The sequence below is a fragment of the Glycine max genome, chromosome 3 (assembly GCF_000004515.6).
Source record: "Glycine max cultivar Williams 82 chromosome 3, Glycine_max_v4.0, whole genome shotgun sequence".
Taxonomy (NCBI): domain Eukaryota; kingdom Viridiplantae; phylum Streptophyta; class Magnoliopsida; order Fabales; family Fabaceae; genus Glycine; species Glycine max.
Window position 1 is genome coordinate 39,936,109 of NC_016090.4, and position 27,299 is coordinate 39,963,407.

Consider the following 27,299-nt stretch of genomic DNA (forward strand, 5'->3'; position numbering starts at 1 on the left):
AAAAGAGAATATATTGAATTAAATCATTCTAAAACATGATACAATTATATTATAATTTAATGAATATTACTTTTTCAATCGATGGAGTGGTAGGGACTAGAGAATAGCTAACGTGACTGACATTAGCACGATATATCAGCTTAAAATCTACCTTGTATAAAAGAGTAAAAATAAATTTAATAAATATTTTAATGGCAAAAATATAAACATATGAAGTTAGAAAGTAAAATTTTAAAAAATATTACTTAAAGTAACGAAAAAAAAAATGGTACAAACTACTAAAATATATTTGTTTAACAAGCACAATTAACAAGGTCAAACAAGTTTTTTTAAATAGTTAAAAAAGTTAGAAAATGGTTAAATACACTTCCATAATATACACAAAACAGTACATAAAAGAAACATACATAAAATTAGAAATAATACAAAAACTAAGAGAGAGATCAATTAATACTTCATATTATTATATTGCAATCCAACTCATCTCAAGTAAGAAATGATCCACTTTAGAGAGTAAAGTAAATAGTTTTTGTTCTTGATGAAAAATCAACCATCAATATATTAAGTGTACATGCATATGCATATAACAAATCACGAATGCTAGAATATGAATATATAAAAATTTAGCTTATAACAAAAAGATATTAATCATTGATTTTTCTGATTAATGACTAGTATTATTTATTTTAATCATAGTTACCTTATAAAAACCAAATCCATCATAATAGAGGCGGTATAATGCCAACTTATCATCTCAGTGAGTTAACCTAAAAAAATAATAAAGTTGTAATTTTAACATGTCTCATTTGATAGTAGATTGGTAATTTTAACATAGTCGTTACGGATTAATCACACGGGCAATTTATGTATTTATTGAAAAAACGTTGATGATGTATGATTTGAGCATGGTCCATGCATTGAGGTGTCAACTAGTGCCACTTTGGAAAGACAGAAGAAGGATCCAGGGTAGAATCTCCCCTAATCCCTTCTCCACCAATCCCCGTTTTGCTCCCACGTGGGTCTGTGGGTCCCACCACAGCTGCCTGAAACTCTACTCATTTCTTTATGTAATCTTTTCTTATATTATACTATTACGTACTATATGCCCTCTTTCCCCATTATGTTCTCATTATTATTTTTTTAACATTCTGATGCCATCTCCCCGTAGAATGTTGAACCACCTTCCTTGTAAATCTAACCATTTTATTTTTTTCATCCTTTGTTTTTCTCCTTTTCGTCATCTTTTCTTGTCCTTTCTCTCTTTTCTCTCTATTCTCTTCTGTCCTTTCTTCTTCTTCCTATTCAAGCATCTTGCCTCCTCCATCTCTTGTAATTATGTTACTTAATTTGGAATATATATAACATAACCTTATACTAACTCATCACATCATCATTTTACAAGTAGAGAAAACCCCCCACCTAATACAAATCTTAAATCTCACACTTTCACTCAAAAGAATCAATTAAGAGCCACATGGAAGACTCTTCTTCCTCTGCTGCTTATATCCGCCTGGTGAGTTTTAATTTGCTTGATCTTTAAACCCTCCTTTCTCTCTTTCTCATTTATTTATTTGTCAAAACATTATTGTTTCTGGAAACAACATATATATCTTGTAATTTTTAAATATCTTCCATTAATCATTTCTTTTGTTTCCTTTTGGTGGCATACGTATATAAGTTCTGATGAAGTGAAGGGTATATTTGCATACATATAATATAATTATAATCATAATACATATGTGTAGGTGCACCGTCTGATAGAGGAGTGTATCCTATTCAACATGAGCAAAGAAGAGTGCATGGAAGCTCTTTCCAAACATGCAAATATCAAGCCGGTTATTACCTCCACCGGTAAAGTCATTTGATTTCGCTCTCCTTTTGCTCATGAAAAATAAAATTTAAAAATTATTTAATATAATTCGTCCACTGTTATTATGACCACTTTAGCTTCGCTCCAAATTAATTAATCAGCTTATTATAGCTTGAAGACAACCACCAACCACTATGTATATACTAAAATAATTAACGTATTGATAATGGTGTACACATACTATATGGAATACCAAAACTTTAATTTAGAAAATATGTACAGATACTATATATATACTGCATACTTGATGGGTGATGAATTGATGATGTTGTCAATTAATATGTTGTCATTGTTTTCTCTTTTTTTTTTCTGTAACCTATATATATATATGTGTGTGTGTGTGAATGACACACGTGCATGCATGTGATGTGCGCAGTTTGGAAGGAGTTAGAGAAGGAGAACAAGGAGTTCTTCGAGGCATACACGAGGAGCAGAGTAGAGAAAGCTTCGGAGAGAGAGACAAGGCAAAGGATCCAGAACGTGGTTTCAGATTCTTCCGAAGAACGAGTTTAGATTTCAGACGCAACAAAATTAATCAAGGTTAATCGTCAAATTATAAATTACTAATGAAGAAGAGGACGAACGTATATGGTTGCTTATGTAATAATATCCCATTCCAAGGGTAATAGTGACATGACCACATTAAAACCATATTGGACCAAGGGACAACATCGTCGTATCATCATGCATATGGGCGGCATAAATGGCTTTATTTGATTTGTCCCAAGATGTAGAAGTTGAAGTCAGCACTCTACAGTGACTAGAAGAGTGTGACATGGCATACAAGTGTCGTGCTAAATAATTTTTTAAGAAAAAAAATGTGCGTTAATTTATTATTAATTAAATATTCCATCGTTTGGATTCTTCATTTAAATTTACTTTAAAGTATTCGATTATTCTTATCTCAACTATCTTATTGCACAAACAATATGGCTATATTTGTTTACATACAATTAGTTTCATTATAATGTTATAATTATTTTAAGCAAACTTTTTTGTCTTAGTTAAATTGTTGGTTTATGACGTTAGAGGACACTTTTTAATTAATGCTTGGAATGGACGTGTAATAATGCGAGAAATTTTAAGATTAATCTGGTTTAATTTGTAAAGGAGAATATAAACATATGTAATGGAGTAACAGTAAACGCAGGAAAAGATGCTAATGATGGATGGGAACGTACATCGGAAGCAAGGGAAACTAAAACAAACACAGATTTACAGGGTGTTTAATTTTGTTGGAAATAGTTTCTCATTAAAATACATAACTGTGAGACAACCCTCACCCTTTAAATTAGTTTTTGGAGTTCAGTTAAGTCTCTCACATTATACACTCTAAATTAATATTATATTATATACTCTAAAATGGTATCAACGGAGGAGGAGAGAGAACTCCACGACAATGGATTGAAATAAGTTGCGTGATGGTGAAAACTATAAGAGATAGTAGTAATGTCTTTGTCTAGTATATTTGTTATTGTTATTTATACTTTCTTTTGATTCATTTTCCTTGTTAGTGTGTGTGCATCCAAGCATAGCAGTAATGTCTTTGTCTAGTATATTTGTCCCCTCGATGATATTGTGTGTAAACATATATATATATATAATGGTGGGGTCTTGTGGAATACTTTGTCTGTGTTTGGAATCGCAATCCAGTCGCGGTCGTGGTCGCAGTCTCTCGTAACGAATCACTCGGGATTTGCCGTTCATTCTCACTCCACTACCTGCGTATTCATTTCTTCATCTTTTTCGCGTTTAACTTGTGCTTCTGGAACTGAAAATGCTTTTTTTTTTTACAATTTTTTTTCTTTGGTTTAGATGGCGTTGCAACCAGTTCTTGCTTTGTTATTACGATCTCGAGCATTTATTCTTTCCTAATTTCTTTTTGGTCTCTTTGCTTGACATGCAATGATGCAAACATAATGTTTCATTAACATGCATGAAAGTTTTATTACATTTAAGATAGAGATATTTTTATATACGAAATCACATGTATTTTACAAATAACCTATAAGTTGACACAATGATGATGTAAGTTCAGTGATCTATTCGGTGTGATAGAACGATTTATTTAATAAAAGAATTTATATTTAATTTATTGTGTATAAAATTTCTAGGAAAGTAACAGTTACGCATAAATTAATCTCTACAACCAAAATACATATATAGAAAAATTTGTGATAAGAATAGTTTTTCAATATTTTGGTACAGATAAAGCTCTTTTTGGTACAGTATAATTATGCAATTTAAAAGCATAGAAATATCCATTTGAATATTTTCATTTATTACAAAAGAAAAGTTTCTGGAAGAATATTGTAAAGAATCATTAAATTGATTTTTTTAACTTAAATCAATGCTTTTGATTGGAAATTGGGCATAATGAAAAGTTGATTTTTTTCCTGGTATATAGTACAAGTTTGACAGATGCAGATCATTTGTGGTTTTTAGAAAATTATACACAATATCATCCATACAAATTATTTGATTTTATAACTAAAAATTATCTTAAATATATTTGAATAAATCTATGTGTCCGACTATAAACATTAATATTTTTTTTTATCGGCATATAAACATTACTATACTAGCTAGGAAACTTAATTCCATTGTCTGCTTAAATCTCAACTAGGTGTTGTCTTCTTCATCCAACTTGAAGTACTTACGATGATCAGGGAGTAAGGGGCTCAAGTTTAGACGTTGATATTGGAAAATTGTACTAATCCAATTTTTTATTCAAATTAAATCCTACAATATATATTACACATACTTTATACAAAGATTGAGTTATAAGAATATCTGAAAAAGGATGAATGTGAGATATATCCATTACCAATATGTTGAGAAGCAATTGTAACCAATAATTCTCATATATAAGGTAAAAGACATAAATTCTCATAACCAATAATTGAGTAACATGAACATCCTTGTGATCTTAGTCAGCAACCATAAAAATAGTAAACATCTTTGTGATAACAATATGAGGTAACCCATCTAATTAACCTGGATAAACTATAATGATTTAAATCATTTACTGATACACAATTAGTTGTCATGTTTATGCCTCGAGTCGATCTTGTGTCTATTACCATGTTGTTTAGTGACAAACTATATCAACATATACCCGAGAAATAAAACTTATTATTAATTAAGTATTCTAACAAATCACCATTACATATTTTTTAAAAGGAAACTAATGTTGATATTAATCCTAAAAGTTAATTTTAAACATTCAAAAGCAATCAGATTATAATTAAGAAATATTTTTTATATCATAGGAAATATTAAAATATAATGAATTTTTTCATTTTAAAATTAAAGTCATCCTTAAAGTTTTTTTTGGTACGTCCTAGTTGTTAACAAGATCATTTTTACATATATTAATAACGCATAAAAATGAAGTTCACCATAAAACGTCTTAAGAATTGCTATATATAATCTCACAATTATTTAAATTTTAAAATAAAAACAAGACATCATGAATGATGTGGCAAACAGCTGCAACCAACCGTTGCAACTTTTTTTTAAAAGTTAATTAAAGTTCATACCAACTTGAAGTAAAAAAAAACGGAAAGCACAAGACCGAACTACACTTTTTATATTTTTATATGTTGTTTTACATACGATCTCTTTGGAAGATTCACTACTATTTGTTTATTTTTAAATTTGATTCTGTTGAACTCAATAACAATTTATATTTGAATGTTCAAGTCCTGACTTAAGGTGTTTGTATGTCTTTGAACGGCATTTGAAACGTAAATACAAATATGCTCTTAAAAGTTAAAATTAAGCTAGTAAAAATATGTTCGCAGTAAAATGATGAGGTCATCAAATGCTTATGAAAACAATTAAAAAAATGCTTATGAAAAAGAAAAACGAAGAATTACTTTAATGATTGTTTCGGTCCTTGCCTTGGCATAGTAGTACATGGTGTCCTTCGTCGTGCTAGAGTACTAGTAATTCAACGCCTATATCAGTGAGATAATGAATGAAAAATTAGTTAGTATTTTATGCCAAAGAAGCATACCTTATTGTATTCTAACTAACCCCTAAACGCGTGTTTGTTTAAAATTCTCTTCGACGCAAACTGAAAAACACCACTGAAAAGATGAAAGAAAAAAATTGGGAGGTTTTAAAATTGCCCTTTGAAGAGAGTCAGCAATCTCAAACAAATAGATTGTAAGACGATAAAAACAACATTTCTGTTGAGATGTCTCTTATGTAGGGAATGTGGTTCTTCCCTTGCATGATAGTGCGTGCTGTATCTATTGATGTCATGATTGCAATGATGTTGAATTGAGACTTTTATTTGCTAAGCAAATGCATGAATGATAGCATCTCCTGCCATAATAGTTATATTTTCATTAATAATAATAATAATAAACAGTTATATCTTCCAAAAGCAGAATGCCTTTGTTACGGGTTTGGGTCAAGTCGACCCAATTTTGTTCGAGTATGCATCCAACCAAATGTTAAAGCTGTTGGTTGGACTTTGGATAGTAACGGTCAAGGTGGATTGGATTGGAAATTTGGAATGACTATTGTGAGTTGTGACAGAAAACTGGGTTTGTTCAGGGAATCTCGTGGTCCATTGATTAAGATTTTTTATTTATTTTATTTTAGTCCATTGATTAAGAATGAACCAATGTTTACTTGTTTAGCAACTTCCGTATTTTTTGTAATAATGAAACTGAAAAAACGAAATTTTTAAAGGAAAAATAGTATGTGCACGATTTTGAAAGAAAACTTTTGTGACAGTTTGATTATGGAAGACTGTAATCTATTTACTGAACTTATTTTATGAGTTCAAGAAATTCTGCCGTGTATTGATTTGTTCCTTGCGGTCCTTGCTTATTTGCCTTATGGGCCTTTGAGACTATAATCAACACAATCATAAATAAATTTAGTAAGGAATAACAGGTGCTTTATCCTTGACAGTTTGATACCTATGTGCATAATACATATGGCCTTTCATTACATTCATCTTCATAGTGTTCAAATTGGCATCACCATAGGTGTATTTAGGGCACAGGCTTAACCTTGAACAATCCAAAATCACAAAAAAGAATGAGCGATATCTTGATGCCAAAAATATATCAAGTTAATTGTGAAGAAAAAATTTATATAAGAATAAGTTGTCATTATATCTATCAACCCAAAAAATCTTCTATTTCTATGGACAGAAACTCAACTGTTATATTTAGACACAATCAATGATAAAATGATACATGTAACATTAAAAATATAATTTTATTTGTTTTTACTTGTGGACACATATATTATTCATCTAATTCCTTCACTTCACGCTTTGCTTTGAGTCTCGGTGTTGCCTTCACCTTGTTTGCTGCCACCAAAGTCAATGACCAATACAACGTTGGCACCGACGCACACTTTTGATCCCCTCATCGCCAATTCCAAACTCCGACAATTCTCTACGAGGATCTTGTATGCTATTTCGCCAAGATTTGCTTCGAGAAAATAGGAATCCGAATTGTTGAGCGGAGGTGGAAGCACCAAAAGGTCCTCAATTGGGTGCACCTACATCACATTTTGGCTCTCTGTCACTACCAGCCAAAATGGATCATCAGAGAACTAGAAGCGACAATAACATTCTCCATAAAAATGAAAAAAGAAGCAAAAATGTTTTTTTGCAACCTGTATTTCATTCAAACTTCCACCCCTACTTTAAAAATTTCTCAGAATCCAAACAAAATCGTAAATGTTTTTTATTTTCTTTCTTTTATTTTTCATGATATTCTGATATGTTCAAAGAGTTATTTGATTCCATCGTGAATTTCCGATTCCTCAAAGAAGAAAGAGATCACTAGAGCTATGCAATAATGGAAAGCTGGAAGCGGTGAGTTTCAGTTGTAGATAAAACAAGATCACAAGTTAACAACACATAGTCATTGTTATTTCCTATTTCCTTTCTATGTGCTATCACTTTTTAATTGGTTGTGCTGATGCCTCACTTAGGCATGACAACTAAACCCATTTCCGTGGATATTCACCCGACCCGTTTAGATTTTGATGGAAAATATTCGAGTAGATCGAATACGGGTTTAGGTTTAAGAATTATTCGATTTTTTTAATCGGAGTTGGGGATGTAGATGTCACTATCCGTCTCATACCTATTCCCGTATCTACCCCGATGATGAAATTATTAAAATTTTATTAATTACTTGTTAATTTTATTTTAGAATTTTTACATGATTTAAGATTTTTTCTGGATGATTTTTGTAGACAAATGTGTTGCAATAGATTTTTTTGATATATAAGTAGTTAAAATAAATGTGTAACAATCAATTTATTTTTTCTAAAATCATATTTTTAATATATTTTTTTTACAATTTTTTTTTATAAATTTGAATCAGGAACATGACGGAAATAGAGATACCCAATACTCAATGGATATGGAAATGAGATAATAAATTTTTACACATCGAATATCAAGGACGAATGCGAGCATATGTTGAGAGTTGAGATGGGAAACTAGGGAGACAATATCCATCTCCGCTCCACACCGAATTCCCATGTCCTCCTTCTTGGGGTTGTTTCCACACAAGAGTTTTTCCTATGAGCCTTAAAAAAATAATTCAAATCATAAAAAAACTTAGTTTGCGGGAGTTGGCAGTTAGGTTGCCTTTGATTAGAATATACCTGTTAGTGAGTGTGGGTTAAGCATGATGGGCCAAATGTATTAGAAGATCCAATTTATTCCTTCGAATTTATTATATAACATTAAGAGAGAAATTGTTTCCACCACCCCAAAGAGAGACAGCAAGTAAACATCTATGAGCAATCCACGACCTCACACAAAAACCACTGCCTACAATTATGGGCATCCCATTAATTTTGATGCATTCTCTCTTTTTTCTTTTCATGATTTCAAATAATTTTGATGCATTCTGTCTTTTTTCTTTTCATGATTTCAAATAATTTTGATGCATTTTATCTTTCTTTATCTTTCTCCTGTGCACCTCTCTTCTCTATTTTAATTTTCCACGAATAATAAAAGGTCATTATTAAAAAAAATCAAAAGTAAAATTTCTATATGATAAAAATTAAACTACCTCATATAAAAAAATTAAAATACATGAAATTAAAATTACTTTATAAAAAATATTTTAAAAATAAAAAACAGGAGTCATTTTTTAGGAAATACGAGTACCTTTTTAAATCATCAGAACTTGACTTAAAAAAATATTTATATTTTTTTAAATCTATCTTATTTAAATACTGCCGTAGTGCAACATGAATCGATTTTTTCTTTTACAATTCGATAACGCTTACAACATCTTAACAAGTAATTAAATGCATCATGAATTGTTGCACTGAAATTATACATATTTGTGAACTTTATATATTATGTTACTTGTAATAGTTTTTTTAATGAAGTAAAACAATCTTTTTAGATCCACAAATGCTAATTTTTTACTAACGAAAAATTCGAACACACCACATGTCAATCTTATGTCACTTTGAAGTAATTATCCCTTTGAAGTAAATGAATTAGTAGTATTAAATATTCATTGTCACTATTATATAAAAAACATTTATTATATTCAGTACACGTCAGAAAATTAAACCAGTGTAAAAATGAACAGAAAGCAACGTGTTCCTCGCACCGTATTCATCTAACATTTATAACGATTTTTTTTGTTTAAAATATTTCAGTAAAAATAATTTTAAAAAAATAAAGACTTAGCAAGTTTTGTTGGTTCCCCAGTAATACCCTTTCCGTCCGTAATCAATTCAAGTGAGGGTTTTAGGTTTAACCTTTAACCTTTAGCCTAAAGCCTCTTCTTCTTCTTCTTCTTCTTCCTTGTGTGTGTTGCAGTAAGTACCCAAATCAATGTTCACACTCACTTCTCCTTCTTCCAGGGCCTTACCCATGGATTCTCTTCCCAAATTGCGCCACCCTTCTCCATTTCCCACTCCCTTATCCTCTTCCCTCTCCTTCCGCTCTTTACCGCCACCCCATTTTCCTTCGTCGTCGTTTAGGTTACCCTCCATCAGAGCCTCCTCCTCACCCTCCCAAAACGACCCCGCTTTTCGCACCCCAAGAAACAAGCCCTCCCTCCCCCCCCTCCTCCAAACCCTAACCTCCTTCCTCTCCCCCCTCCTCGAAACCACCTGCATCGTCATCGCCGCCGCCGCCTTCTTCTTCATGCGCTTCCACCACACGCCCGCCGTCATCGCCGCTCCGCTCACTTCCCCCGCCGCGGAAACCGACACCGCCTTCACCCAGGAGGAAGCCGAGAGGCTTCTCGAAGAGCGTCTGAGCACCAACCCTCGCGATACCGAGGCGCTCCACGCGCTCATGGAGGTCAAAATCAAAGCGCGTAAGATGGACGAAGCGTTCGAGGTTTTGAACCGTCTGATTGAGCTCGAACCGGAGGAGCAGGAGTGGCCGCTCCTGAAGGCAAACATGCACATCTACAACGACGACCACGCCAGCGCGCGCAAACTGTTCGAGGAAATCCTCAAGAAAGACCCGCTCCGCGTGGAAGCGTTTCACGGCCTCGTCATGGCGACTGCGCAGTCCAACGAGCCCTTGAAAAGTTTGTTGAAGAGAGTGGAAGAAGCAATTGAGGTGTGCAAAAAGCAAAAGAAGGATTCCGATGTTAGAGACTTCAGGCTCTTGATTGCGCAGATTAAAGTCATGGAAGGAGATTACACTGAAGCACTCAAGGCTTATCAGGAATTGGTGAAGGAAGAGCCTAGGGATTTTAGACCTTACTTGTGTCAGGGTATTATTTATACTCTCCTTAGGAAGAAAGATGAAGCTGATAAACAATTCAATAAGTTTCGCAGGCTTGTTCCCAAGGACCATCCTTACAAGGACTATTTCGAGGACAACATGTTCGCTACCAAGTTCTTCTCGCAGAAATTGGAGAGGGAGGGAGCTGGTGCTAGGGGCTGAGAAAGGTTATCACTCTTGTGATTGTCACAGAGCTCCTAATGAGTTTTTTTTTGTCTTATCTTGTCCCTTTTCCTTATACTGATATTCAGGTGTTGCCATAGGAGGTTATTAGTTTAATAGTTTTTAGTTTTTCCTCGTAATAATGGTTGGAAATTACTGTTGGTTAGGTTTCTGGTGGATATAAATGGTAGGGTTAATGAAGAGAATCTATTTTTGTGCATTGGTTTTATTTTTTATGGCGTTATGTTTCATTTGGATTGTAGTTTCGGTTATGTTTTTAGCTTCTTTGCTGTGGAACTTTGTCTTACATTTTGAGTGGTGGAAGAGGCTAGATAGTGGATATATATTACTTTTGCCATGACAGTAATATAGGATGATTATAATAATATGAAATGGAACACTTTCCTGAGCAACAGTGTAGGTTTTGAAAATGGTATTTACGTTGAAAGAGACTAGATGTCTTTGTTAATTGTGGGTAGTATTTTGTTAGACAATAAAATAGACATATTTGGAACAAAAGTATTTATGGTTGTTAATCGATAAGCAATAGCATTTAGTAGTTGTTGGAGAATCTTTTTTGATATGGGATTACAGCTATTGGGTTGCATCAAATTTGGCTCATTCTAGTTTGTCACTTTAGTTTGGCTTTGCTGGCTAAGCTATGGATGATGGATTTGATAGTATCTTTCTGTGGTGAGGTCAAAGGTATCTTGTGAAATTTCATAGGGTATTAGAAGGCCATGAACTGCTGTGGTTCATAATACTTAATTCCAGTCCTAATATTTTGGAGTATGGCCATTTTGCTTTTTCTTCGAATTATACTCAGATAATATTTTGGAGTATGGCCATTGTTTTCTGTGTTGAGTTTTAGATGTTAGACTCATCAGAAAATGACCTAAATATAGCCAACATTGCTTGTTTAGTTGGTGCCACAGAAATCTGAGTGTAACCAACTGAGTTTTGTTTAGCTAGCAGGGATGGATTCATGTCTGTGCGGTTAACCCTTTTTTTGGAACAAAATAACTGATGTGTGCATGGCACCTTCCTGATATTTGCAAACCTATCCTATCTTGATGCTTCCTTTTCTGATTGTTGATCTCACTGGTGTGTTTAGTCAGCTTAGATTAATTAGCTCCCACTGAATTTACTAGTACTCTTGCTTGATCAGTAAAAGGGTGGCAATTGTGGTTTATTTTGCTGGAGATCTCTAAAAGGATATGATGACAAGAGTTCACATTCACTTTTAGATGATTGGACATTTTTTGGGAGCCAGGGGGACGGGGTAGAGAAATAGTATTGAAAGCAAATATATTCAAGAGTTTTCAGAATTTCATGATTAGCACTTTAGAGAATTCAGGTTGAATTGACTGTGCAAACCTTCACTCTCACTTAAAAAAAGGAGGAATAAAAAAGAGAGAAAAATGTATATTATAGGGTTATTATTTGCTTGTTGTCGATGTGATTTTCCAAGTTTAATCATAATCTAATAGTTATAGCTTTCATGTTATTGGGTCAAAATGACATGATTCTTACTTTCTGATGAGTTTCCAAACATGCTCTTAAGGTGTTTGTATGCATTATATTAGGGTCATAGGGGGGACTTATAGTTTCACGACGACTATTAACTTAGTTACCCAATTACCTGGTCTTTTCTAAATTGAGGTAGGCCCATTGCCTAACAATGGCTTTTATACCATGTTGTACAGGGAAAAGATATTGACACTGCACATACTGATACCTGGACTATTAGGAAAAAAAAGTTTTACTAGGGCCAAGTGGCCTGAATGGGAGTATTTACAGGTTGAGTCTAAGTTTCTGCAAATATCATCACCTTTTGTGCAATCATGATATTATTCTGATATCATTGTTTTTTTCATGGGTATTAGTTTGCCACTTGTGGTCAGTTAATATTTAATAGATTTTTGAACATATCACTGTAAAAATTAATACTTGACAACTTTTCACGAGTATGATAGCCATCAGATTACCAATACAAGCTTTATCATGTTAGCTCACATCTTGTTCCTCTCTGCATCTGTTCAATTAGATTAGTTGTTTCCAAATGCATGTTTTGTCTTAAGTATACGTGGTTCTGATTTATTTTGTTTTCATAGTTTATAATGTGGTTTAGTAGTGCGCCTTTTACAAACCTTGCTCATGAGGGTTGCGATGAGAAAGAAATCATTTATGTGTTCAAGAGTGAAAGGAGGATGAACATCATGGAATCTCGAAAGTCCCAATGTTACCTGTAGCCTGTAGGAGTGTTAAATAGGTACAATTTTATGTGTTGGCCCGTGGAATTGGAGGTTAACCAATGATGCCATGACGAATGTTAGACTGCTGCTTCCTGCGCCTCCGTATTTTGCTTCCTGTGGCTTTCCGTAATGCAATGAGGTGCAGGAAGCAAAATGTGGAGGTGCAGTGTGAAAATGGGTATAGTTTGATGGGTCGGACACAAATGGTCTGAAATAATTTGTTTTGGCCCATCTTGGCTTGATCTGATCGAAAAAGTTGCCTTTATTTTTGTTAAAAGTATTTGTTTTAGCTTTTGAAAAATCTGAACTAGAAAAAAAAAATCTGAAGATAGTGGGCTTAACTCTCTCATCCAGGACGTCCAGGACATACACTAAATTCAAATTCAAAACTTTGGTTAAAGTTTAGGTGGATCCTTTTCTCTCCATTGTGAGAGTTCTATTGCCTTCTTTCTCCCTCAGTATCACAATCTACCTTTTTCTCTAGTTACAACTTACACCTGCCTTTCTTTCCTCCCTCTTCAACCACCACTGGTCATGCACCCCCTTCTTACCACAATGAATTTTTAGGGATTAAAAGTAAATATATTCTTGCATAGTGACTAAAAACATATTTAACACTTTTTGAAGTTTTTGAAGCATATATCATTCATTATGTCACTATTTAAAAAAGAAAAGGCATAAAAAACTGTAGCTTCCTACATACAGACATACAAAAAACGGTTTTTTGTGTTCATAATTATATGAACCTATTTGCATAAAATGACAATTGCATTTTGTTGAAATCAATTGGAATAATGTAAGTATGCAACTCTAACAAAAAATTGCTCATGATACCATTCTTATTCTCGAGTAGAGCAACTTCTTGCATTTGCAATAATTTGAATTTGAAGCACTTAAAACTCCTACCCTTTCTAGAAGGTTTATATATGAAACACTGGCAATAATGGGTAGACAATGGCAAAGTCACAGCGACAACGGATAAAAGTGATGGTCCTAAAGGATAAACAAAGAGATAACAGATGAAGCTACCCATGCAAGTAGACTCAAACCTATCACACTTCCCACAGATATAGAATGTGGAATTGCGGATGGATGGAGTACTTTCTACAAAGTGAGTTTCGGCATATGGAATTAACTTAATTAATGTGCATCCCACAACATTGCATTTCAAAATTTGTTCCAGTGTCAAGGAGCTGATTAAGATAGTTAACATAGCTATATGGTGTCCCAGCTGCTAATTGAGCCATCTCAAATGTGTATCGTAGTCTCAGGTTTCTCATTAAAAAAAATTAGTAAAATTGTATTTTTGGTCCCTCTAATTGTCTTCAATTTTAATTTTGGTCCCCTATTAAATTTATTCATGAATTTAGTTCCTCTCAAATCTTGTAAATGTGATCCCCAATCTCAAATATGAATGTTGATTGTCACAAAGAAACGTTAACGGTCACGTGTCACGATTTCTTGAGCGCACATTTTCATGTCCAATCAGAATGTAACACGGAGAGTCAACGTTTCTTTGTGAAGTTAACGTTTAAATTTGGACTTAGAGATCACAGGATTTGACATTATTGGGGACTAAATTCGTGAATAAATTTAAAGAATGACTAAAATCGAGATTGGAAACAATTAAAAAGACAAAAAATACAATTTTGTAAAAAAAAAAAAAGTTTCTAACATTGGTGATTCGGTGTCGTGACTCATGAGCAAATGTCCAAGTTTAATTGCAGTACCTACCAATTTAGATCATATACTTCGTCAAAAGTTCATTACCCCGTTCAAAAGTCATAATTGTTTGGACCTACATATAACTTTAATTAAGAAAAAAATATATGATAACTCTAGGTGTTGGGGACAAACAATGATCTTTTGTTATGATGTCTTTTCCTTTGGATCCATAGGGACGACACTCAAACCAGAGAAACCATAAACTATGAATTTCTGAAGCAAAGTGGAGTATTATCTATTCAATTATTATAAATTTGTTCAAAGTGATTTTGAAAAAAATAATTAAAAATGATAAAATTGTGTGTTTAAATTAATTTAAACAAACAATTTATTTTTTACTTCCGCAAAAAAATTGTGTTTAAATTGATTTCAGTTACATATTTTTTATTAAAACATAGGCCACGACATGGTCTTTTAACCACCACTTTGTAAGAGGTGCTGGTAATATTAGTCTAATAATTACGTTTTCAACAAACATTTAAGTTGTCCTCATATAGTTTGTCTAATCATTCCTGCCTCTTTAGCTGAAGCTTTTATTTAGAAAAATAAAACTACAATAACTGAATTATTGACTGTTTAAAAATTTCAAAAACTTGATTTATTATGAAAAAAGGCATGACTGGTTTTTTTATTTTCAATATAAAGGTGAATGTATACATTATGCGTGTTTACTTACACGTTTAAGACGTTTTTTTTATAGATATTTTCACATCAAAATATAAAAAAGACAACATCTTGACGTGGATCAAAATGCCATTAGACGCTAAATCAAACATCCCTATTGCTTGTAGTTTCGCTTTTTAATATAATAATGTGATCACAATATTTTACCGATTCCCCAATCACTCTAAATTAATTAAAAGTACACTAAATGAAGAGGAAAAAAAGCAAAAGAATAAAGTTGTAGGGGCATGAACTTGGTGCCGAGCTCGTTGTTTGCCTTTTTGACTTGCCTGTGTACAATTCAAATATTCATCGATCATTACGTCTATATGCTCCCTATCTCCTTGTAGTTTCTTCTTCTTCCAACATTACACACACATATAGACATTGATGTAAAACTGTTAACGTCAATAACACTCATAAGCCATAGATTCTTGCACATATTTAAAACTTTATCTTTACATTGTGGGAGGAGCTCAAGTAAATAATTGCATTTGAATTAAGCAATTTATATATGCACACAATTATGGCGTGTCTTTGACCGTCAATGACATTGTGGAGAGGCAATGTCTCTTATGAGTTGCCCTGTGATAAAGTAAAATGGCATGTCTGTCCTAATAAATTTTACAATTATTATGGTTTGCTTTGTAAGCACATCACCATAAGATAGTACCTGTGTGGCTCTTGGCTGTTCAATGCGGTCGAGGCTATGCAAGAGTGTGTGCACCTTTTTGTGACAATATGACTCAAAATTAAAACTCTCAAGGACCAATAGCATGTACCTTGCCACATCAATCATCATTATTATTCGTGGCCATATATATGTACTTACTTTTTTTATTTAATTTCTGGTCAAACATGTAAGTAAGAAAATTTAATGTAAAACCTGTACCAACAAAATCAAAACTTATTGGCTGTTACACTTTCTTGTGAGTTGTGGGTGCAAAATTTACATGCTTGGAAATGAAATAAGAAAATTTGAATAAAAAAGGTGAAAAAAACAATGAAAAGCTCTAAAGACTCTAAAGAGTAAAGACATTTTGCATAGCTAAAGTGTCGTGGCACAGACACAAATCCCGAAAACAAAAACAAATGAGTACCTCAACTTCACAACACACAGCACAATAAAACAAAACCCATGAGATTGGCACCAGATCCCGTGACTATAAGCTCAGTAATGCTTTTAAAATTCAAGATTCTTTTGCTTCGAGACAAGCATTTCATAGTCAATTTTGTAGTTACCATCATTATCTTGTTTGTTTATGTTTTGATAGATGCGAAGGGTGCCACAAACAATAAATTTTATCCAATTCCTTAAAGCAGCCTAAAACACGGTTTTTGATAGAGCTGAAGTGACAACTGACAAGCACTTAGATGGGAGGAAAAAAAACCAGTTATATGCTTAAAAAATCAACTTCCAACAATTACGTCGCATTAATATCTTAAGTACTTGAACCCACATCTCTTGAACTATAGGTTAATTAATCCCATGTGTGTGATGCAACTTTGACTTATGCCTAAAAATGTTGGCTTAAATTTGATGAAAGTAATAAAGCCGTATAATCTTATTTCTTAAACTATTTAAAGTACACGAATGCATTAGTAACATGTATCTAGAAAGAAGAAGAGTGCATTTACAACCAATTTTAAGCACGAGTACAATAAGGCATTCATATGGGAAAACATTTTTATGATAGTGTATTTTCTTACAAACAAAGATTGTTATAATAATAAACGAAGACAGTATATAAAGTAAGCAGAGTTGAAAAAGATTGAAAATGTTTTGACGCATTTTACAGATTTTGTCTTAGATATAGATATTGCTACTATTAAAATGTTGGCTTGCATAATTTGAAATGGATCCTGTAGAATACACACAAATATTGTGCGGGTATTCTTCATCTATATATGCAAGTATATATATATAAAGAAACTAAACAGTTTAAAATATATTTAAACTAAAATAAAAATAGGGGACATTTTTCTGCACCTCTTGCTATTAATGAGTTGAGTGTTGAGCACTGTTAAAATCATCCCAAAATTCACCACGTGTCGTGTAGCATGGAGGGAGCATCACACTCCTACTATGCTGGTTCCGGTGTCAGAGTATCGGTATTTGAAAGTTCAAAAATGAATACTATTGTATTGATTATCCCATCCCATCACAGTTCTCTCTCTTCACGTTTTTACCCCACACACAGTTTTAGTTTTGGCGTACCAACTAAAATCAATCACCTCTCACAATTCAAGATCTGTGTGCATTTTCATTCTTCTTTCCACTGTGCTCACTTGCACCTTCTTCTTTTTTTTCTTTCTAATTTCGGTTTTCTAAACAACACATCCTAGGGTTTCGTGGCCCCATTTTCTTTGAACCTTCCCGATATTATTCTCAATCTCCATTTACTTCCATTCCACGCTTCTTTCACCACTATTATCATACATTGCTCTCTCTCTCTCCGACTTCCGCTCTTCTTGAACTGATTTGCAACTTCACTTCAGCTACATTTTTGGACTAATTAGTGTTTTCTAATGCAGAGACCTAAAGGTAGTGGATAAAATCCTTGCTTACTCTGTTTTTTTTTTCTTTGTAAATGCGCTTTTGAACTGCTTGCTAGCTTTTGCTTATAGTGTTATAGGTGTAATAATGTCGTTTTCATTCCATCATGAATTTCTAGTGTTATCATGTCTTGTGATTTTTTTGTCCTTTGATCATTTTCCAAAGTGTTTCTTTTGTCTTCTCTTTTTCTCATGCGTGCGTAATTGCGCATGAGGTTCTTCTTCTCACGCACTTTCAATTACTACTTTTACCAAAGATTGTGAGCAGCAGTGTGTCTCTCTTTTGGTAATTCAAACAACAATTTCAGCAATCACTTATTAATTAATTAAGCCCGCACCTAAATCTTTCACTCTAATCTTGTTGTTGAATTCATTTTCAGGAAGCAAGCGGGTTCATAGACATAGAAAACTTCAGAGTTTTCCTTCTGATTCAAGTTCTTGCGGTGATGGAGTTGCAGATGAAGATTCGGTGAGTTTTTTTTTTACTATTTTTTTCCTTTCTGATTTCGTCTCTAGACACTTACTTGGCCACGATTTACTTGGTTGCATTTCAGAATCAGGAACTAGATTTTCTTAATTGAATGTATTATTATATTCACATTAACACATTGCATTTCGTATACGTTATATACATGTGTGGGGGTCCGTTGTCTAATAAAGAAGAAACAAAGAAACTGACTGTCGTGAGCAAATGCATTGATTTTTGCAGAATTCATTTCAATCCTGGAGATCTTCAAAACAATCGTTTGGAACTCCCATGAAGAAGTTATTAGCAGAAGAACTGTCCCAAGAAACTGAACCCAAAAGAAGAGCTCCAGGTGTCATAGGCAAATTAATGGGTCTTGATGGGTTTCCATTGCAGTTGCCTACATATAAGCATCATAAGGGTGTGTCAGAAAACAATACAAAAGGGACAACACAGGCGGTAAAAACTCGAAGCAGTGGTACATTATCTGGCGGTCGATTGTCTAGGAGAAACTCAAAGCATCAGCAAGAGTTTAAGGATGTGTTTGAGGTCTCAGAGATCCCAAAGATAGATAGCTGTAGGTATTCATTGCAAGGATCTGTAGGGTTGAAGATCACCAATGCTGGGATGTCATTTGTTGAACAGAAGCTCATGGATGCCAAACGCCGAGCAACTTATCAGGATTTACAATCTTCGCAGGATTCCCATGATACACTTGAGATTCTTGACTCTAACCATGATCTTCAGCAAAAATACTTTAAGAGGCCAGATTCTTTGTTTAAAAGGCATCTAGATGATCTGCAAGCTGCCCCTTCCCAATCACATTTTGGTCACGTTGAAGGTACAAAATTATCAAACATAGTGAACTGTGAACACAATGACTTCAGCCGGAAGCCAGATAAGGAGATGAAATGGTTGAATTACAATAGATCTAACCAGAAGCATGATGATGGTTATTCTTGTCATTTTGTCAGAAGACATGCTATTCACAGTTCTCCGAAATCATCAAGGAATCAGTTTAAGGGAAAAAATGTGCCCAATGCAGTCCCAACAAGGATTGTTGTACTAAAACCCAATCTTGAAAAAGTGCAAAGTCCTACCAAAATTGGTTCATCACCTTGTTCTCCATATGCTTTCCTGTCTCAATGTGGAAAGCATGCTGAATTTTCAGATATCAGATTTAGGGAAACTGGACTGAATCAAAGGAAAAATTTGACTGCTAATGCCTGGCATTCAAAGCAAAATTCTTTGGAATCAAGAGAAATTGCAAAGGAAATCACAAGCCAAATGAAAAATAATTTGAATATTGGCTCCATGATATTTTCATCTTCTAGATTTAGAGGATATACTTGGGATGATAGCTCATGTAGTCTTTCTGGGAATCAATCTCCTGATGAATCAGAGGTGACACCTGCAACCTTGGAAAAGTCATTTGAAATATGTAATACTATTAGTCCATCATCTTGTTTTAGTGAATCATTTGTGAGTAGAGAGGCAAAGAAGAGATTATCAGAGAGGTGGAAAATGTCGCTGAAGTTTCAACAAGGCAATTCCATCTCCAGGAGTGGCACACTGGCTGAAATGCTCGCTATCCCTAACAAGGAAATGAAGGCATCTAAATTTGACAGCATCTCTTGTGGGGAAGGTTCACACGATAAAATATCTAGCAATGGTAAACCTGCTGGGTGGGTCGAACCATTGGGTGTTAGCAGTAAGGATGGATATATTGGAAGTTTACCAAGGTCTAAATCACTTCCTGCTTCATCTACTACCTTTGGAAGTCCCAGAACAATATTGCACCATGAAGCACTTTGTGATGATCGATTTATGATGCCAAAGGAAGCTAGTAAACAGGAAAAGAAAAAAGTAGTGAAGCTTCTTGATCAGAGACCGTGTACAAATACCAAAAGGTCAAAATCTGGTCACAAGAAGTGTTCCCCATACTTAAATACAATTCAAAACAAAGTGAAGATTAATCTTGAAGAGAATTTGCCCAAGCAAGAAGTGTTGATTGCTGAATCATTAGCTGAGATCCTCAGAGATACAAGTGCAGTTACTGAAGAAGTTGTTGGTGTGACCAATGAAAATGCAGTTGGTTCATCTGAATCTTCTATTAAGGTGCTTCCTAATCCCGAGTTATTTTATTTTACTCAAAGGTGATGCCAATGCTATTAACAAAGACAATTTATTGCTGCTGATCAAGTTTTTAGCATTTTCATTGGTATTCTGATTATATGCTTACTGACTTATATGAATGCCATAATCATCTTCATTTTACTGAGCAGATCCACACACAGTAAACAGTAAAACAACAAACTGGCTCGTCTAAGTTGATATTGATATTGTATCGCATCAAATCAAGTACCCAATTAATTCACTTGTCTCAGATTATTAATAAAATTGGACAAATCTGTTTGGATCCAATTGCACGGTATGGGACTTGAGTCCAACAATGGGAGCATGGGATTATCCCAAGGTTCTTGTAGTGTGGTTCTCCCAAGGTTGTTATCAAAATCTCATTAACTAAAAACCTCATGTTTTAATTGACAATAAATTGTATATGTACATAGCTGAAAACTGGATGGGATCACATGAGATGCTACTTTACATTAAAGTATAAACCCTTATGGTTTGGTTAATCCTTCACTATGTGTATTTGTGAAAAATTCCTTTCATATCTTGTGTTAATTCTTCCATCTGCCATTCATATAGAATCACATATATTTTTTGTAGATTTTCATTGCTATACACTATTGATGCTCAAAAGAAATGCATAACTTTTTTTTAAAGCATCTATATTTATTCAGAAACTATTTATCTTTGCACAATTGATTAGATGTTGTAGTAGTCTAGTGAGTAAACTTCTGAGACATATAGTCTTATGTGATAGGATGGTGCTTTTGTCTCAACAAGTCCAATTTACTAGCTTTTAATTGGTAAGCAAACTTTGAAAGTCCATTAAGTATGTTTACTCTTCTTACTTGACATGTTGAAAATTGAAATATTTCAGGAGTTATCAGTTGGGTCTTCCAGTAGAAATTATGACCCCTTGCAACCACCTGTATCTGGACTTGATTCTGCATGCTGTATAGGTGCAGATCATCCCAGTCCAGTCTCGGTGCTAGAACCTTCTTTTACAGATGATCTGTCACCTTGTTTAGATTATTTTGAAAGTCTCAATGTTGACATACAAGGTAAACTGCCTTAGACATTTATTTGGATTTCTCTATTATGCAGTGTTTAGTCTCCTTCTTCCATCCTTTGTATAGTTCTCGATTTATTCCTTTTTAGTTCCTGGATCTTAGTTGCCAGGTGTCTGCACACATTTTCCATAGTAATAACAGAAATAGTTAACTATGAAGGTTCAACAGCAGGTTCACTTTATCTGTAATGTAATCAAGAAGACATTTGGATCAACACATATTGAGTCACAATACTGCAGCTGATTGAACAATTAACTGAAACAATGTTTTTTTGTGTTTTTTCATGCATTTAGGTTTCCTTTGTGAACTTATTATTTAGCATTGCATGTTGTATAAAAATAAATAAGAAGTTTTTTTGTGATTATTTATTTATTTTCAATGTGATGGCGGCTTCCTTTTAACTCCTAATAAATTTATCATTTAGCTAATTAAAATTAGATTTCATGGTTCACCAGTATTCTTGATGCATTCTGACTTGATAGCTGCTATTAAATATTAGATCTTCGGCGAGACTCTGGTCTGACATCATTATTGCCTTATTTCATGTTATAAATTATTTGAATTAAAATGTCATATGGGTTAGAAATGATAAATGGCCAACATGAATGAATTTGTCCCTCACACTTGCAACCATGCTTTGTTTTGAAGCTTTTGTCAATTACCTTGTTGAGCTTATAACAGAAGAAATGATTCATGATTGATTGACATTCTCCTAAACATATTTGTCTCTGAAGCTTTTTGCCTATTTTCCGATTCCTTGGTTTCATGTTTGTTGCTTGTATTCAGGGCTTCGAATGCAACTCCAGTTGCTGAAGCTGGAATCTGAAGATTTTGTGGAAGAACCCGTGCTAATTCAAAGTGATGAAGATGGTATGGAGGCATCTACTGGAATTTCAGAAGACAGTGGATTGCTTCAGACTACAGATAGCTGGGAGTCTTCCTACACGATTGATGTCTTGTATGAATCTGGTATTGATAGAGCTCAACCTGATGCATTTTTGGAAGTTGGGGATTCTAGAGAATACCCTGTTAGTCTTTCAGTGTTTGATGAACTTGAAAAGAGGTACTCTGATTGGACTAATTGTTCAAGGTCTGAAAGGAGATTGCTTTTTGATCGTATAAATTTGGGAATTATCAGTATATACGAGCAATTCACGAGTGTACAACCATGGGTAAGCTCTACTACATCCTTAAATCTTTGTTCTAAATTGATTAAAAATGGACTCCAAGACTGTCTTAACATGATGCTGGGGAGCCAAGGAAAAGCAAAGTATACCGCAATGGGAAAGGTGCTGGTTAGCGAATTGCAGTGGTTGAGCTTAAGAGATGACATTGATGGAATAGGTAGGGAAGTTGAGAGCTTGCTACTAGATGATCTGGTGGCAGAGATAGCCGTTACATAGGCATTTTGCACCTGAACGTATTTGTTCTATGATGTTGCATAATTCATAAATCAAGCAGTAAAGTGGCAATTTCACAAGATGAATAAAATGATGCCATTTTTGCTTCGGGCAAAAATGAGCACACGAATCATTCTACAGTAAATGGAGGAACCCTTGTTATGGTGACTTTCAATGTCTACATTAAAACATTCGGGTAAAGTTTGTTGGGCCTCGACTGCTGTCAATTGTAAAAACTAGGTGACTCTTATTTCTTAGGAAGTAGGAACATAGTAAATGGAAGCATATTCTTGAGTTGGTTTTACCTCTCTGAACACTGCCATATAGCAAATGAAAATGTAAAGTATAATGATTTGTGCAGTTTTTTTTTTTTTTTAATTTCCGGTAAAATTAACATTTTTATTTTACTAAGAGGAGGCTCTAAATTCAACTACTCATAGACCAAGAATAGGGATTGATTCTCTTCAAATCGAACAATGGCACTGTCCCAATGGCCTTCAGCCACCTTACCCTATCTTTGCGGTAGCCAAAAGGTGATTTTGAAAGCTGGTAGTCGATTGAGAACCACCCAGTCTCTGATGGTCTCGTTGTCTTGCATCACCCTCATAATAAAGTCTATAGTGCGCCATTAATCTAACCATTGTATCCTTTCCTTGTATTGTAGCCTATCATTCTTAAAAAAAAAATGTTGTTAGCCGGTGACTATTTCATATTTTTTTTAATTTAGGAAAATTACATATATGTAATATGAAATCTCTATTTAGTAATTATGTACCAATTATTAAATTGAAAAATGGTAAAGCTTTTTTTGGGGGGCCAAAACTCAGTCCAGTTCAAAATAAGAGCACTAGATTGGGTCTGATTGGACTAACTGCAATTAGGGCTTCAAGCCCATCTAATTATGAGGCGTTACTTCCGCTTGCAGGCTTCGGACATTCTAGAAGCAAAAATATTAAAGAACTTCTCTGCCCATTTAGAGGCATAAATACGAATCACCGCGCTTCTTCCTCATCACACTGTCACTGATTAGGGTTTCGAGCCTTTTTTCTTTTCAGAGATTAGGGTTTTTGAGGCATCTATCATGAGCGCAACGATTTATGCCGATTAACTCTTTTTAATTTTTTTAATCAAAAGCCTGTGCTTCCTTTTGACATATCAATCATCTTAATACTTCCTTCACAGTTTTGGCAAATGATGAAAAGAATCTTATCCTACACACCGAAATTACCGTGTGGACTTCAACTCCGCTTATTATCTGATGCCATGTGTTTATTTATTTTGTTAGGTTGGACTATTTCCTTTTTGTTTCGATTATTTTCCCTTTGATTTTGATTGAGATTTTCTTCTAGTTTGGATGAAACTGTTCTGTCCTTTTGTTTAAATGTTGAGATGCATGCATTCTGATATGATGAGTTGTTCACATACGTCTGCAAATACGAGATGTTTCGATGAGTTTTGTATGCTCTCTCTGATCAGAATGCGCATCTCTTGTTTACACAATTTTCATCCTTTTTATCGCACCTTTTCATCTCTTGTTCACACAGTTATTGCCTATTCTACATGATAATTATTTTTCTTGTCTTTTTATATCTTGTTTACACAATTTTCATCCTTTTTATCGCACCTTTTCATCTCTTGTTCACACAGTTATTGCCTATTCTACATGATAATTATTTTTCTTGTCTTTTTATATTTTTTTTCCTAGATTTCATATCTCTAATGACATCGGCCATCTATTTGAAGCTTGCGAGAAGTTCATATATTACTTTTAGCAGAAATGGATTAAATGATGTCATTTTGTGTTCCCGAGTTTGCTTTTGAGATTGTTTTGCTGCATATGATTTTAAACAGTGGTGTAAAATTATAAATTTTGGATCGGACTGGTTGTTCTGGGAACTAGTAATATAACCTGAGTGGGATGTTTGATCAGAAGTGTTACAGAATTGGTGTGATTCAGTGTGACTTGGTCAGTTTTCTAGTGGCATAGTAAATTACTGGCAAGGCCCAAAATCATGCTGTAAATCTGAATGTACTCATTACTCTCTATTAGTTGAGTTAAGGTAAAGCAGTATGTTGCTAATATCATGAGAGTTGTTAGACAATTTATTTACTACATTGGACCCTTTGTGCCAGAAGAAGCGCAAATCAGGATTACTTTTAACAGCCAATCACATCCATGCATTGTTATTGTTTTAAGTAAAAGATAAATGTTGATAATACATTCCAAGCCCCCCGTTAAAAGAGAAAAGGCAAATGTACAAATTGCAATTATATTGAAATGTTAATAATATTTAGTGGGAGGGCATGGGGTGGATATACCTTACCTCTAACAGACATGAGGATGTGTACAAAATTTTATTTCTGTCAAGAGTTTGGGGACGAGAATGATAGCTAGGTTGGAGAGCATGACTTATAATGTGACAAAAAATATTTTTATGCAAATAAGAAATGAAACATCAGCATTTAAAAAAAGAAGAAATGAAAGATCAAATAATCATATTACAAATTTTGGAGGGATTACTAAGATATGCCCTCTTCTCTTGTATTTGCACAGAAGTGAAATAATTCAGGGGTTTTAGATATCTACAAGGCACAATTTTGAAAGGCTAGGATTTTGGAATTTAAGTTTTATTGGGTTAGATAAAACATAGTCCATGGGCTTGGAAACCCTTATTACAGACATCTGAGTTGTACTAGAGGGACATGCTAGGTGCATCCAACAACATTGTTGGTGCACTCAGCAATTAGGTAAATGGGCAAAATTGTTCTTGCATTAAAAAAAATATTTTTTTCTTTCGGAAGAAGGTTCTTTCGGAAGAATAATTTGTATTCTACTGGAAGAACAATTTGTGACAATTTGTGTTCTACCAGAATACCAGAAGAACTTTTTTTCCGAAAAACTTTTCGTAAGAAGGTTCTTCTAGTAGTTGGAAGAACCTTCTTCCGGAAGAACAATTTGTGTTATCGGAAGAATCTTCTTTCGGAAAGCTTTTCGGAAGAAGGTTTTTCCGGTAGAATAAATTCTTCCGATAGAATAAATTGTTTTATCGGAAAAACTTTCTTTCGAAAAAAGGAATTATTTTTTTAACACAAGGGCAATTTTGCCCATTCATCTAATTGCTGGGTGCACCAGCAATGTTGCTGGGTGCACCTAGCATGTCCCTGTACTAGATCATACATCAGAGAATGCAAAGTCTCTCTTGGTTTGAAAAAAAAAAAGATTATGAACTTTCGAGCTGTATTAGGCATCAGAAGGGCATAAAACCGGAAGAGTGTATTTATTTTTCTGTCAATTGTCAATGACGTTCAGCATGAAGTACAAGCATTTTAAATGTAAATTACACTAATCCTTTGTGATATTTCTTCAAATTGTACATAAATTCCTTTTTTAACGTTTACTAAAACTCTTTAAAGGGGTATATAGTGTTTAATATGTTTTAAACAATTAAAAAAATTAGCGTCTACTATGTGTTTAGCATACATGTAACTTCTAAAAAACAGCACATGTAACTATGTTTTAAACAACTCTTTAAAGGGGTATACAGTGACAATGTAATGTTTTTTTTTCATGTCTAAAAGCTTATGTCAGGTGCTAAACTCATAGTATGTATACACATGTCAATATTATGTTTTATGAATGAAAATATTTATGCCCAACTCATAGTAATCTGATCTTATATATTTTTAGGATAATTGTATCGCTGTATCAGGTGCACATTGTATTTCATACTCACATCTGTCATCTGTCCATTATAGGCCTGAATAACGGAAATTCAAACATAGTTGAAGTCACAAACTAGGCATTTTAACTGTAAATACATTTTTTTTTTGCGTCGCACGAAATGTTGCTTTCTGAACGTGTGCAAAGCTAACTAAACGTGTAAATACGTATTAACCGTGTGATTGGTTTTTGCTTTACAGATGTACATTGTTGCACAAAATTGCGTCAAATACAGCTAAAGGATACATAATAGTATCTTTAAATTGACGCACGTTAGAGAAAATTAAACACGGAACCTGACATTATAAGTCGAAGGATTACACTCTTTTTTATTCTTGATTTTTGGTAAATATATGCCCTACTCCATCCCTGTTTTAGCCAGCAGAACTTTGGTCTTTGGCATAAAGGCTTCAAATTGGTAAAAAGATGGGCGGTTATTAAAAAAAAATGCATCCAAGAAACATAAATCAATTACTTTGTGGAGGTGATATTTTATTCCATGGCATTTGGTGCTAAAAGG

At 33.8% G+C, this 27,299-nt stretch overlaps 3 protein-coding genes, 1 long non-coding RNA gene and 1 other non-coding gene across 6 annotated transcripts; all 5 read left to right on the forward strand.

Moving 5' to 3' along the window:
- Positions 1-1,090: 1,090 nt before the first annotated feature.
- Positions 1,091-2,738, forward strand: LOC100808933 (uncharacterized). The gene is made up of 3 exons (XM_003521303.5): positions 1,091-1,513; positions 1,746-1,851; positions 2,247-2,738. Exons 1-3 carry the CDS (start codon positions 1,475-1,477, stop codon positions 2,381-2,383), a joined length of 282 nt encoding a protein of 93 aa, XP_003521351.1. The 5' UTR covers positions 1,091-1,474; the 3' UTR covers positions 2,384-2,738.
- A 6,809-nt stretch (positions 2,739-9,547) lies between these two features.
- Positions 9,548-11,010, forward strand: LOC102661172 (protein SLOW GREEN 1, chloroplastic). Its single transcript, XM_041014110.1, has one exon. It carries the CDS (start codon positions 9,720-9,722, stop codon positions 10,788-10,790), a length of 1,071 nt encoding a protein of 356 aa, XP_040870044.1. The 5' UTR covers positions 9,548-9,719; the 3' UTR covers positions 10,791-11,010.
- A 6,492-nt stretch (positions 11,011-17,502) lies between these two features.
- Positions 17,503-23,418, forward strand: LOC100801297 (uncharacterized). Of its 2 annotated transcripts, none has more exons than XM_006576925.4 (5): positions 17,503-18,275; positions 18,370-18,458; positions 18,699-20,573; positions 21,466-21,649; positions 22,445-23,418. In XM_006576925.4, exons 3-5 carry the CDS (start codon positions 18,747-18,749, stop codon positions 23,059-23,061), a joined length of 2,628 nt encoding a protein of 875 aa, XP_006576988.1. In that variant the 5' UTR covers positions 17,503-18,275; positions 18,370-18,458; positions 18,699-18,746; the 3' UTR covers positions 23,062-23,418. The 2 variants fall into 2 exon arrangements, with proteins under 2 accessions (XP_006576988.1, XP_006576987.1); XM_006576924.4 differs by having other exon boundaries at positions 17,503-17,978.
- Positions 23,419-23,914: 496 nt separating this feature from the next.
- On the forward strand, positions 23,915-26,493 carry LOC121174603 (uncharacterized). Its single transcript, XR_005890783.1, has 2 exons — positions 23,915-24,343; positions 24,764-26,493. It is a non-coding gene; the product is annotated as an uncharacterized lncRNA (long non-coding RNA).
- LOC113001303 (small nucleolar RNA R16) lies at positions 24,242-24,324 on the forward strand. Its single transcript, XR_003266622.1, has one exon. It is a non-coding gene; the product is annotated as a small nucleolar RNA R16 (small nucleolar RNA).
- Positions 26,494-27,299: the final 806 nt, after the last annotated feature.

Excerpts from the sequence above, each read along its gene's own strand:
- LOC100808933 (XM_003521303.5), top strand. The coding sequence starts at position 1,475 with ATGGAAGACTCTTCTTCCTCTGCTGCTTATATCCGCCTG. Across the intron at positions 1,514-1,745 it reads CTGCTGCTTATATCCGCCTG|GTGCACCGTCTGATAGAGGA; the intron begins GTGAGTTTTAAT and ends ACATATGTGTAG. Across the intron at positions 1,852-2,246 it reads GCCGGTTATTACCTCCACCG|TTTGGAAGGAGTTAGAGAAG; the intron begins GTAAAGTCATTT and ends TGATGTGCGCAG.
- LOC102661172 (XM_041014110.1), top strand. The coding sequence starts at position 9,720 with ATGTTCACACTCACTTCTCCTTCTTCCAGGGCCTTACCCATGGATTCT.
- LOC100801297 (XM_006576924.4), top strand. Across the intron at positions 18,459-18,698 it reads GAGTTGCAGATGAAGATTCG|AATTCATTTCAATCCTGGAG; the intron begins GTGAGTTTTTTT and ends TGATTTTTGCAG. Across the intron at positions 20,574-21,465 it reads CATCTGAATCTTCTATTAAG|GAGTTATCAGTTGGGTCTTC; the intron begins GTGCTTCCTAAT and ends GAAATATTTCAG.